Consider the following 13,509-nt stretch of genomic DNA (forward strand, 5'->3'; position numbering starts at 1 on the left):
AGGGCCTGGCTTCTCCCAAGCCTGCTCTCTGGGGACGACCTTCCTCCCCCGGGGAATCAGGAAGCACGGGGCTCCTGACCTGGGTGCTGGGGCAGTAAGAGGAGCAGGTCAGAGGCCATTTCTCACCGAGTGTCATCCGTAGAGGCTGCTCGGTTCATAAAGCGGAATACATAACAGCGATACTTTAATTTTTGTAATAACTGCATTTATTTCCATTTTTGATAAAAACTAGTTAGGTTCTTAACTCCCCGAACACACATTTATAAATATTGAACAATGTCAACTGTTGGAAGGACAGACGGCAGAGCTGGAGCCATCGGGCCATTTTTGGCGACCCGGCCGGCCTTTGTTTGGGGAGGAGGGGGCTTTGTGGTGAACACTGAGGTCACCTATAATTTTTTTCCCACCAATTCTGCTCTCCTGGCTTCTGTGGAAATAGAGTCTTTTTCTAGAGGAGCACTCAGAGCGGGGTGGGGTAGTGAGGGTGCCCTGGCCACCCCAGGTCACAGAGGAGCAGGCTGCGTGCCCCCTGGCCTCTGGCAGAGTGCCCACTACCTTCCAAGGTCAGCTCCTAGCATTCTGTGGCCCACACAGCCAGGGAATTTTGAAGAATAACGGGTGCTAACCTGGCGTTTGCAGAACTGGCAAAAGTTGGGATTGATACTTAAAAAGTGATAGATTTAGGTCCCAAAATTTGATTAAAAAAAAAACAAACCAATAACCCCCCAGGATCTAGGCCCATGTGAACGGATAAGGCCTTCCCCCCCGGTGGGATTTGGCTGAAACTCCAAATCTAAAAGTAAGTTCCAAAGTGGAAAAATGAAGGGACTGTGTCTAGAGGTTTGCATCCCACCGGTCACCCCTCTAGAGTCTGGGGACCCATTTCCTCAAGGGTTACTGTTCTTGCGTGGTTTGGGTAAGCAACTCGGGAAGCTAGGTTTTCCTTTCTGAAAAAAAAATCCAAAATAAAATAAGTTTTCATTTCATGAAGATGATGCTACGTTTAATGGTTGATCCAGCGTTTGAAGTCATCTCGGGTCCAGGTAGGGGGTCAGCGGGGCGGCCTGTGTTTAGACCGAGTTCCTTTGAAGCAGCTGGTCCAGTAATTGCTAGGGAAGCAGGAGACAAACATGTTAAGTTCAGGTTCAGCATCTGTGAGCCACGCACACATCACACCTGCTGGGGCCAGGCCATTACCTTTTTGAAGACTTCAGCACGGAGTCTGTTACTCTGTAAGATCACTCTTTTCTTTTGTTCTTCTTTTTTCCTTTTAACTTCTGGCAAGTTATTATAGATTCTGAAACAGATTCAGAAAACCTGTGGAATGGTAGCAAGACGACGTGTGCCTGTGGGGGAGCTGTGTCCTGTCTTGTCGGCAGGCTCTCCCTCTACAAAGAGGAGCCCAGCTGCAGAGGGGCCGTCTCGGAGCTGGGAGGCGCCCGGACCCAGCGCTGCCCTACCGGCTCTGTCTCCAGAACAGGCGGTGGAAGCTGGGACATCACCAGTGGGCAGCCCCCCCCCCCCCCCCCCCGACCCGGGGTCAAAGCTGAGAAGCCAGCTGTGGGAGTGACCGTCCCTTCTTTGCCACCTCCCCCTCCCACTGTCTAAGACATGCTTGTTTAAAGCGAGAGATTCCAAACCTACTGCTTTGCCCCTCCGTGTAAACTTGCCCCAGGGACCATTTTCCTACAATTTGTTTTTACCTTCCTGTGACTTAGAAACAGAGCGCTGAATACATGGAAATAACAGGAATTGTGCTGGAATAACACACACACAAATGTGTATTTACCCCTTAACCTGATGCCTTCCTAATCAAACTGCTTCCAAATACGTCTCAGGCATACGTATTATGCTCTTGTCCTGGTGTAAAATGAGCAGTTTTCAAGGGAAGTGGGGCCCAAGAGACCTTCTTCTGGACCCTTCCTTCCTACCTCCTAACGGGAGCTGTTTGCATACTGACACCAAACAATATTTCTGCGAGAATCCACAGACACAGTAGAGCGGCTGCGCCCGGGCTCTTGGGTTTTGCTAGATACATGGCACGTGGATCAACACCTTTTTGTCATGTTCTTTCATGTCTGAAAGCCAGACAAAATTTGTTTAATCGGTTCCACTGTTAAAATAGTAATTGACGAAGTATAAAAATATTAATGATGACAAAATTAGCGGGTGACATTATCTTGGTTTCTGAGCACCGGGCTGACCACCTGACGTGAATGTTCTCGATCGTCACAACAGTCGAGAGAGGCACGCAGTGTCCTGCTTCCATGGGAATGAGGAACCCGAGCCCCGGCGAGGCCGGGAGACTCATGTAAAGTCCGTCAGCTAGAGGATGGGCTGGGCTTCGAACCTTGGTCTGTCCATCTCTACACAGCACTGTCCCCCGACCAGGTAGCAGAAAACGTCTGGGAAAAGCTTATGCCGTTGACACGGTTTGAATGAATAAATGAACACACAGTTGCCATATCCAGGAACTATTCTAGAAAGGGCCAGGGAGAGGACTGTAGGGAATCAGTAGGCAAGCTGAATGTCCCAAAGTTCCATGGTGGAAATCCCTTCAGATGCACAGAGACCGTCTTCCTGACACCAACCATCTGAATCGTGTGGGCAATTTCAGATAAAAATTCCGGGTCTCACTCCTAGGGGCCTGGATGCAGTATTTTGTTAAAAGGATTTTCTAAATAACCTACGGTATATCCATACGATGCACCACGGGGCAGATATTTAAGTGAATGAGGAAAATCATCCATAACTGTATCTTTTGACATAGAAAGACCCCGCAGACATAAAGTGAAAAAAGGCTATGGAAAAAATATATATAATATGATGCCCTTTATGGTTAAAAATTGGACAATTGTAGGGGCGCCTGGGTGGCTCGGTCAGTTAAGCGTCCGACTTCGGCTCAGGTCACGATCTCGCGGTTTGTGAGTTCCAGCCCCGCGTCGGGCTCTGTGCTGACAGCTCGGAGCCTGGAGCCTGCTTGGGATTCTGGGTCTCCCCCTCTCTCTGCCCCTCCCCCACTTGTGCTCTGTCTCTATCAAAAATAAATAAAATGTAAAAAAAAAAAATTTTAAAAAATGGATAATTGTAGATGTAGAAGTAAAAGTCTATTTTCAGGCACAGAAAGGATACACAGCTGATAAGTGTGGGTCTCTGAAGAAAGGCCTGGGTGCAGGGACGGGGTGTGGGGGGAAGACAGTTGGTCATGGGGGACTGTAGCTTTATCTCCACCGTTTTGAGTTTTTAAGATAAAAACTACTAACAAAGAAAACAAAAGAAAAGAAAGCTCTGGTGCGACTGAGGACTGAGGGCCAGGGTCAAAGCCCATTCAGGGCACAGAGTGAAAACCCCAGCACTGACTCCTTCCAGGGGAGGCACCTTAACCTGGCTTGTGTGTCCTCTCTGAACCTCAGTTTCCTCTTTAGTAAAACGATAGGACGATCCTGTCCACCATGAGTGCTGCCTTGAGCTCTATCATTTTAATTGCAAGGCTCCATAATAGCAGTTTTGGGTTTGGAGACTGGGAGGGAGAGAGTTGGCTGAATTTTTTCACTGAATTGAAAAAGGAATACTTTTGGCCTGAGGTATACACAACCCTACACTTCTAAAACGGCAAGTCTGAAAACCCAGTGGCCCTATAAACCCCCAGCTAGAAGGCAGTGAACCAGGTTGCTAATGGGATGGCCCCCTTTCTCCTCCCTTGCACTTTTTCCTTACAAAGGGGTTCCCTGCAGATGACCGAAGTTGGCTAATTATCACAGAAGGGATACAATCATGGTAAAACCAGAAATGCTGTGCCTGGGCCATGGAGAAACATATTCTTCCTATTTCCGTAGTTTCTCTCAGCACACTATCAGTTTGGTTTAATTATTACAGCTCCTCCCAGCGCTAGATACTTTATGATAAACTGATGACATTTTACTGGCATGACAGTAAAATGGCCAACACTTGGCCAACACTGCTGAGTTATAACATTTTGGTGACGAGGCCGGGGCTCAGAAAGAATGGCCCCCTTTGTGTGCAGCAGGTGGGTGAGAATTAGTAGGGGTCTAGGGCAGCAACCAGGCACACAGAACAGGGAGAGCTAGCTTGTGGACGGCGAGGCCTCCAAGCCCGCCCGGGATGCAACAGCGGGAACGCCCAGTGCGTGGCCCTCTGTGGCTTTGCAGGCTCCCACACGCCAGCGGCCTCCAAGTTTGGACTCTCTTCGGCAGGCTCCGCCACCGTCCAGGCCCTCAGGAGAAACCACCTCTGTCCTCCTCCCGTAATTACCTTCAGAGGTGCACCTCGACCGACGGCTCCTGCCCACAGAGACGATGAGAGCGTGCAGAAGCGCTCCCATTACGAGCCTGGGGATCTCTCAGAGACCAGTTACCAGATCAGTTCAGAAGCCAAGACCCACCGCTTTCCCAAGGCTTTTCCAAGAACGGCATTAACGTTCCGAGGTGCGATTGGACAAACGCACTTCTTTCAGCCAGCTTCTCAAATTCACGGCCAAGAAGACCTCAGACCTTAGAGGCAGAGCTGAAAACAATGGCCGCTCTGGACGGCACTTGGATGCGTCGGCCCCCCCGTCCGCCATCTTCCCCCACCACCTTCTTGACCTCCAACCACCACCAAGTACCTTTTAGATCGCAGGTGCATCTCCTTCTCCGAAATGTACCTTTCTTTGGGTTTGAACAAGTTATCTGGAAAGAAACAGAAAGATTAATTTCAGAAGCTATGGCTACTGCACATTTCTAGAGAAACATTACAGTGGGCCCAGGACGCACTTGGTTATTGAGCCTCAGTCTAAGCCCCCACCTGTCACAAACACGGCAGGGCTCAGTGGACACTCACATACCATAAACGGACTGAAACTGACAACCAGCAGGTTGGTCTTGATGACAGTTAAATGCGGGCGTGAAGTACAAGGTCAGCGTCTAACATACCTTGTAGACAGTGACTCCTTCGTGTGCTTCATCTAGCAACATTCCTAGGGTGCGGGGGGCAGTGCTACGGTGGCCCCAAAATGCCTCAGGGTCACCTTGGGTACGGGTGTCTGGTCATTTCACCCACAAAAGATCTCCACACTAGGTTTTTGGTATCTCTGAGGACAAGGAAGTCTCCCAGCTATCGCTAGAGCATTTTGAGAGCAGGGGTTGATACTCATAAGTGGGCCCCCCCCCCCAGGGACATTCAGCCTCTGAATCCATTCTCACGGCGGGAATACCCCTTTTCAGAGTCAGAAAGGCAACGGACAACAACATAGTAGGAACGCCTGTCTAGGGTCCTTTGAGAAAGTGCACACTGACTGAAAATCACTATGAGTCTGGAATGTTTTCAGTGTAAATACATATTACTAATTACAATGAGGTTTGTAGATTATAAGTGGTACGTATTTATTTAACGGTTTATTTATTTTGAGAGAGAGAGAGAGCGCGTGCGCACGCAGGAGGGGCAGAAAAAGAGGGCGAGAGGGAGATCCCCAAGCAGGCTCTGCACTGTCAGAACACAGCCCAACGCAAGGCTCGAACTCACAAACCATGAGATCGTGACCCGAGCTGAAAGCAAGAGTTGGACGCTTAACCGACTGAGCCACCCAGGTGCCCCAAATTAGCATGTATGTTTTCAAAACAGTGTATATGTACCTTTTTGCAATAACTTAAATCCCCACGATGCTCTCCACCCTATGGATTAACCAAGAGTCGGTCACGCAAAAATACTCTTGGGGTACGTGTTATATGGAGTTACAGCTGAGAAGCTGCCACGCTTTCTGAAACACCTAGACAGTGACCAGTTTACCCCTTCCATTGAGCAAAGCAGGCACACGACGCAGCATCCTAGCTAAGTGTCACAGAGTTGAAAGGGGCTCCTTGGGATCCCCAGCAAAGACCCCATGTGTCTCTATTAATCTCCACGTGGATCTATCCCCTCACTCAGTAGAGCCACGCAAGACTTCTCGGGCTTACAGAATTTTCCATGAATATACACGAAGGGGGGGTGGGTAAAGAGAGGGATGCTAACAAATTTGTCCCCTCTGGAGAAAGAAAACACTGGTACTGATTTACAAGTTGGAAACAACACAGTGGCTGAGCTTGTAGTCTGTCTGGTTATTCAACGCAAAAGAAAAAATGGCACCATTGCTAAACTTCAAAGGGAAGACTCAGAGAAGACATACGAGAGGGGTCAAAACAATCAGAAGAATGTTCCCAGCTAGAGGGAAATGTCCCCAGTGTTTGGAAAGGTATGAGAAAGGAGCAGCCAACATCACCGCGAAGATCTCCAGGGTGCCTCCCAGCAGCCCACACCTGGCCTTCGCTCCAGGTAGGACCAGGCCAGAGTGGAGAGCCTCAGACACAACCTAATCACTTTCCCAAGGAAATGGGGTGGCACCTCAAGGTGGGCACTTATGCGCTTGGGTGAGCACTTGTATGACTGGTTGAAGACCCCCACTCAGGCGAGGAGAAGGAACCTCTACAAAAAATTAGACTCAAACCTGGATTAGCACTCGCTCAGGAGCCGCTCAAGAGTAGAGGGAAGTCAACCCAGACAGACAGACGGACAGAGAGTGTTCCAAGGGAATACGAATACAAATTGGAGTTGTGACTTTTTTTTTTTACAATCTTAATCCAATTGTACGCCGTCTCCTCTGGGAAATCAGATTTTTTTTTTTTTAAAGTTTGTTTCTTTAGAGCACCTGATACCACAATGGAGCTTTGGTTTTGTTTCCAAGAGGAAACAAAAGCAAATGCGAGCTCCTTGGCACCTCCACTGTTTTGTTTTCTGAACTCTTCGTGGCCTGCTGTGCCTCAGCGGAAATTTGAATTCGGGGCCCAGCAGCCCCGTTAGGTACAAAAAACAAGCAGGGCTCGGTCCAAGAGGGTACGCCCCAGCTGGTGGGCTCCACCCACGCTTTGGGAAAGTGTCTGCTCCTCGGCTGCTGACTTGAGTTTTCCTAACAGCACCAAACACATCGGATGAACGGTGAGACCTTTTGTTCTGCTGGGGAGGGAAGAGAGAGGCGGCAGGTCTATGCCCCTGGAGGAAGTTGTGTGAAATAAAACAAGGGTGTCGCTAATGGCTCCCAACCTCACCGGGGCGAACAGAGCCCGGCCTGGCACTTTGAGAGCCGTGTGTCACATCCGAGGGGTCCACGTTGTGATTTATAGCAGGACCGCTAGGGTTCACTGGACGCCTTCCTACCTGATCTCCCCTGACCTGCACACCAACCCTGTGACATGCGCGTGATTTTTTTGTGCTTTAGCGTCCGGGTAATCGGACTTCAAAGAGCTGGGTTTCAGCCCGAATCAGTCCAGCCCCGTCCACACAGGCTCTTGACCTCAGAACAGTGCTGCTAATTCGTACTGCAGAATCCATATTTTGGGGCGTCCTGATGAGTGCCAGCTCCCTTCCCATGAGAGGCACCCAAACTTTGTTTCTCTTATCCTCCTTCCTCCTACATCTAATGAGCAACTCCTACGTCACCAGGGGAGGCTCAGAAGAAAACAAAAGTAGGTAGGATCCTGCCACCATGAATTTCATTTGTGGAGGGGGGAGGCCAGATAATTTACAAACTGGCCACAAAGAATCAGGCAAGTGCTCTGATGGCCGCATGGTAGAGGGGGGCCGGGGCGGTCGGGAGGGCCCCTCGGGGGAGGAGGTATTTAAACCACAACCCAAATGACCACAAGACCAGCAGTGGGGAGGCCTGGTGGGAACCAACGAGGGAGGGAGGAGGGCACGAGGCGCGAGGTGATGTCAGGCCAGTGGCTGGCCCAAGATCAAAGACAGCAACATTCTCCCCTCAGGTCGCCCTTGACAACCACCAGGGGGCTTTGACCATGATGCCCGCGTGTGGGCATTGGAAACGTGAACCCCAAGCTCCAGATGATGCTAACGTGCACACAAACTGGGAGGCATCCGTACTGTGCTCTGCAGGCCTGTTTTTAGGAGCTTTTTCTGCACAGTGAGAGAGACAGAGAGCCACGTGGGGTTCACACAGGAGATCCGACGTGTGTTGTTAGGAGACGACCGGTGGCTGTTCATACGCAAACCGGGTGGAGGGGGTACAAACAGGCCGAAGGGAGGCAGATCAGGCACCTGGGGGGGGGATCCTGGAGACGGCGGTGCTCCCGGGGCCGGGAAGCAGGTGGTCTCCAGCCTCAGGGACACTGCCCATGTGCAAAGTGAGGTGTGGGCCGGGAGACAGGAATCAGGGTGACGTCCAGGCTGTGCACTGGACTGGCCATTCATGTGATGACTGTTAATGCTTTCACCTCTTCGGCGCTCTGGTGAGACACCCGGGGAACTAAGCCCAGGGTGAGAGCCAGATAAATGAGGCCTTTAGGGGCCAGAACCAAGGGTCTGTGTGGGGTCCAGGGCTCTGGGGGAGACTTCCGAGCAGCAGACAGCTAAGCCGAATCTTGAAAAAGGAAGAGCTGTCCCCAACGGTGGAGAGGAATGAGGCAGCCCCACTGGGACCCTCCTGCAGCCAGAGATGGTTTTACGAGGACAGGTGCAGGGGACCCATCTGGGACCTCATTTCAGGGAATAGAAACCATCCTGCATGAGCTTTGCTCAAAAATACAGCGAAATCGCATCTATCCGTTCTCTTGGAATGAAAATTCTGCCTTTATGAAATTAAAGTGACGGGAGAGAACAATTTTCAGCCTGCTTACTGGTCTTTTATGGATTTTCCTTGAAGCTTTGTTGTTCTAACTCACTGATATAGAGGAAAGAAAACCATGGCTGTAGTCACTTCTCATTAACATTCAGATCGAGGAAGTTTGGGGGTTGTGTTCAGTTTTTTCAATAAAATGACTAAGGTAAATTGCCCATTTCTGTATTTCTAGAAAGTCGTGCCCTGCGCCCCCCCCCCCCCCACTCCCAATCTCTTGTGTCTGGCTCATTACCGTAACCGAGCCATAGGGCCTGTGTTGATCATTTAATTTGCAAGGCCAGACATGCTTAAGCCCTTGCCTGTTTCAAAGTCAGCCAATAACCAGCTACCAAGATTTTGGTGCTTCGGAGGCTGCTCTGGGAGAGCAGCTGAGTAAAAGCTGAGCCCCGATACCCCGTCAATCTCTATAAATACCTGTGGGTGTTTATTACAGCCCTCACCTCCTACATGTGAACACACACACATACACACACACATATACACACACATACACACAGATGGGTGGACTCCACATTCAGGGGGCTGACAGTATTGCCAGGAGGCAGCAAGGATCAACCAGATGCCAGCAGATTGGTTGTTTATGGGGCTGAGGTTCTTTTTCCTCTGCGCACAGAGCCCTTATCTACCGCTCTGATTGCAAAGCTTCATTTTCCCTATTGAACAAGTAATCTAAATGATAATCAAGTTCACACTGGATTTATTACTACAATGCCCTCCCAGAAGCTCATTTTCTGCAGTCACCCTGAGCACTTTGAAGAATCCTTCAGGCACTTGCTTCCCCTATCTTAGAAACACCAAAACCAAGGGATGCCTGTTGGAGAGAATCCAGCAGGGAGCCAACAAACCACTTTGGAGTGTAGACACCAAGTCTACACCTCTCAGAATCTTCTATTAGAGACAGGGCCTCCCAAAAGGAATGAAAATGGGGTGTGTTTGGGGGGAACATCTCTGAGGATGTTCTCTAAAAAAAGGCCCCCCAAATCTCGTGTTCTGAGATCACAAGGCTGCTCATTTTGCCAGTGAGCTGTTCAGAGCCAATGAGCAGCTGACCATCCGGCCGCTGGAATAATCACATGGTGGTTTTCAAGAGTTGAATCTCCTTACTTGCGCCTCATTTCTATTCAGCTCCCTTCAATGGGACCTCTAATCTGCTTGACAGAGGCAACAGCAAAGGGGTCTCGCTTGGACTAATTAGCCCTCCAGAAATTAAATGGTACACATCACACCGGACAAAGGCAAGTGGAAAGACTCTTAGGCCGCTTGCTTCCGAAATGCTCTTGAGCTGATGAAGTCTTGGGCTGGATAACCGTTTCCCATTTTTCTCGGATCTGTTCAAGCCTTCGGTGGAATCTTGCTCTGAATGACAGTTCCACACCGTGAACAGCCTGCTCCGGGGGCCCGGAAGGTGGTGGACGCGGCCCAGATGCTGGCATTTAAGTGAAAGTGATGCTCGTCCCAATCACCACCCGGCCACACAACAGAGAGGCTGCTATCAAAGTGTGCGAGTGTAGTGAGGCTCTCAGATCCTTCTGGCCAAGGCATACAACATTCAGAAATGAAAAATAAACCAGAGGTCTCCGGGGATCATCCGTTTCTCTTTGCAGGCTCAGTGTGAGGAGCAGAGTACGAAGCCTCCTGGTTAGAGAAGACTCACTCGTTCTCTTCATGGAGAGCTCAGCTCCTGCACAGAGATTCAACCCCGAGTTCAGAGCCTGGGTGCGGGGATGGTGCGGTGATGAGAAGGGCTCACCAAGAACACAGGCGGATCTTCGTAACTGAACTCTTTTTTTTTTTAAGTTTCTTTTCTTTTCTTTCTTTTTTTTGAAAGAGAGGTAGAAAGTGAGTGGGGGAAAGGACAGAGAGAGAGGGAGACAGAATCCCAAGCAGGATCTGCGCAGTGCAGAGCCCGATGTGGGGCTCGAACTCACCAACCGGGAGATCGTGACCTGAGTCGAAACCAAGAGTCGGACACGTAACTGACTGAGCCACCCAGGCGCCCTGTGATGGGAGAACTCTTGACCCAGCATGGTGCAGACGGGGCCCGGGGACCACAGCTCCAGCTGAAGGAAACAGATCCCCAGGTCAAACATGTCTACTAAGAACAGTTTTGGAGATAAATGGAGTCTTTACGCAATTCCCTGGTTAGATCCTGAACTCAGACCAAAAGCAGCAGCACAAGCCCTCAGGGGCTTTTCCGACGTGGCTCTAGACTTGGTTTACAGCTGTCTGCCAGACCAGCTCTTTCCCCAAGTGGCGCGAAACCCCTTGAGGACAAGGGGGGTGGATTTCTTCTACTCTGTTTGCTTTCTCACCCCCCCCCCCAACACCCCTGCTCCTTTCCATCCACACTCCATCCCTGCGGCCAAAGACAAATTTCCATTTATTACTTAATCACTCCTCAAAGACCCAGCAAAGGATAAAGGGGCCCAAGGCTCTCTGTTGGCTCCCACAAAAGCCACGGGGACCACAGAGGAAGGCGAGACTGTGTCCGCGAGGTCTCTCCCCTGCATCACTCCTGTCTGAGCTCTTGGTATAGACAAGCCCCCTCCTTCTCCCATTATGTCACACGGTCACGCTTGTGACATACGTTCCAAAGGGACTACCTGGCTCCTCTTGTCTGATGGACATCGTGCTGGGTACCAGCATGATGGCATTGGTGCAGATGCCAGGGGAACCCTCACGGTCCAGGCAGGGCCTGTCAACGCACAAGCATCCAGTGGGGCAAAGCCGAACACAGACTGCGAAGCCGGCACTACAGTCTGCTGCCCAGAGGCCCCCACGGCCCTCCACCCTTGCTTCCTGGCACTGCTAGACCAAAAGAATACAAGCAAGGAGGGTAAGGCCCCCTTCCCGCCGTCCCAGGTTGCTGTGGGAAACGGCAGACTTACACTCTGGTTGGGGTTTCCTTAGCAAAGCATAGTAGATCTTTCTATAAGCAAAGATTCCTAGAACAACATTTCCAAAGTGAACTCTCAAGAAGTAGATCAAAGCATTCCAAGGTAAAAACAAAAAAAAAAAGTTTAGGGAAAACATGGTTAAACAAATGTAAGCAGTCTTCATTGGTGCACAACTTCTCAGTGCCTTTAACAGTTGTAATGCTGTTTTCAAAGTTATTATTTGTAGCTAGAGGATTTAAACTCTATTAGAAAGAAAATCTGGTGTACTTGCCCCCACGTTTTCTTTAAAAGGTGTGTGTATTCAAAGGCAAGTTTAAATTACTCATTTATTTATTTATTTATTTATTTATTAATATTTATTTATTTTTGAGACAGAGAGAGCTACAGCATGAATGGGGGAGGGTCAGAGAGAGGGAGACACAGAATCTGAAACAGGCTCCAGGCTGTCAGCACAGAGCCCGACGCGGGGCTTGAACTCACGGACCGCGAGATCATGACCTGAGCCAAAGTCGGCCGCTCAACCGACTGAGCCACCCAGGCGCCCCTAAATTACTCATTTAAAGGAACTTTAACAATGGCTCAAATCACACTCTTCACCATAAAACAGCAACAGTTGGTGAAAGTCCGAAAGATTAACTGTTGATACGAGAGTCATTGTTTGCTCCAATTCCAGGGTTTCCCAGGATTTTTTTCGAGAACCACAAAATATGGTGATTTACAGATGATGAATAAACTTTCCTTCTCATTGCCAAGTAGATTTATGTCCTCAGTGTCACTGCAAGGTTTACTACTGCACTGCATTGTGGGATAAGAGGGAAATCATTTAGAAAATAAAATCCAGGCAATCGAGAAAAGGAGTATCTCTGAACCAGGGAAAGAGTCTTTTAGCTAAATCATGCTCCTTGTTCTCTTTGCAGGCTGATGAAGTAACAATTACTTTTATCTGATAAGCGCATTTAAAAACTCCTTTGTGAGTAATGGCGGGAGAACTACCCCCAAATATTTATTCAGATGTCTTATGGAAAAACATTCCCGAGATCAGACCAGGCAACAACGTGGGACCACGGGGCTGGTGCTCAGCTAGCTGCGTGATGAACAGCACATTTTTATTACTGAGATGACTTCCCCAGCCATCTCATATCTGCTGGGTCACTTCTCCAGCTCGATGCTCTGGGAATGCAAATTAATTTTAATGCTCGCTCCAGCCAAGAATCATCACTGAAGGCAGATCTGCTGGAGAAGGAATTCTGCAGCGCCTTCCGGAGAATTCCGTCCCTCTGCTGGTCGGTGATTTGAATGGCTCTGACTTGGATCACCTTGGGAAGTGTGGATAACGCAATTCAGATTAATTCGGGTGCGGGAGGGCTGCCCAGAGTGACTCAGGGCGGCAGGCACGCGCCCACCGGCATTTACAATCCAGGGCGATTTGACTAGCACGCCCGCAGGACTGTAATCCAAAGTGAAGACAGTCAGGAGGGTGGGGATCCAGAGAGGTGCAGGAGCCACGAGCGCTCAAATGGAAGAGGGAGGGGGCAGGGGAGTGGATGGGAGTATCAGGGAGAGCTTCATGGAAGAAGGGGCTACTCCTCGTGGGTCTTCTACACATTCACGGGTTGCGGGGACAAGCTGGGAGGGCCACAGCCACAGCGATTCAGAAAGAGCTAAGTGCACACCACCACAGGGTCCAGGACGGGCACGGCAGGAGGCAGAAGGAAGAGCCCTGGGGGCAAGAGATCAAGGAAGAGGCTGGATTTTGTAGGGCAGAGACAAGTAGAGACAGATAAGCCTTCTACCAGCGGGTTTAGGGACCCTGAGGCAAGGAAGGACAGCCAATGAGACCAGCTGAGCAGGGTTGGGTGCAGGGGGGCAGAGTCAGGCTAGGAGGGGTCTCGGTCGCAGGGGTGAAATCCAGGAGGCTCTGGGCTGGGTCCACAGAGGATAGTGAGGGTT

At 50.1% G+C, this 13,509-nt stretch overlaps 1 protein-coding gene across 1 annotated transcript in view; it reads right to left on the bottom strand.

Moving 5' to 3' along the window:
- Positions 1-975: 975 nt before the first annotated feature.
- Positions 976-13,509, bottom strand: part of CD2H10orf90 (chromosome D2 C10orf90 homolog) — an 81,945-nt gene continuing 69,411 nt past the window's right edge. Inside the window, exons 7-9 of the mRNA XM_049646028.1 lie at positions 4,625-4,688; positions 1,198-1,297; positions 976-1,109 (exon numbers count right to left, since the gene is read on the bottom strand). Of these exons, the coding sequence (XP_049501985.1) occupies positions 1,071-1,109; positions 1,198-1,297; positions 4,625-4,688 (203 nt within the window). The 3' untranslated portion in view covers positions 976-1,070. The remainder of the gene's footprint in view (positions 1,110-1,197; positions 1,298-4,624; positions 4,689-13,509) is intronic.

This window comes from Panthera uncia, chromosome D2 (assembly GCF_023721935.1).
Source record: "Panthera uncia isolate 11264 chromosome D2, Puncia_PCG_1.0, whole genome shotgun sequence".
NCBI classification, from domain to species: domain Eukaryota; kingdom Metazoa; phylum Chordata; class Mammalia; order Carnivora; family Felidae; genus Panthera; species Panthera uncia.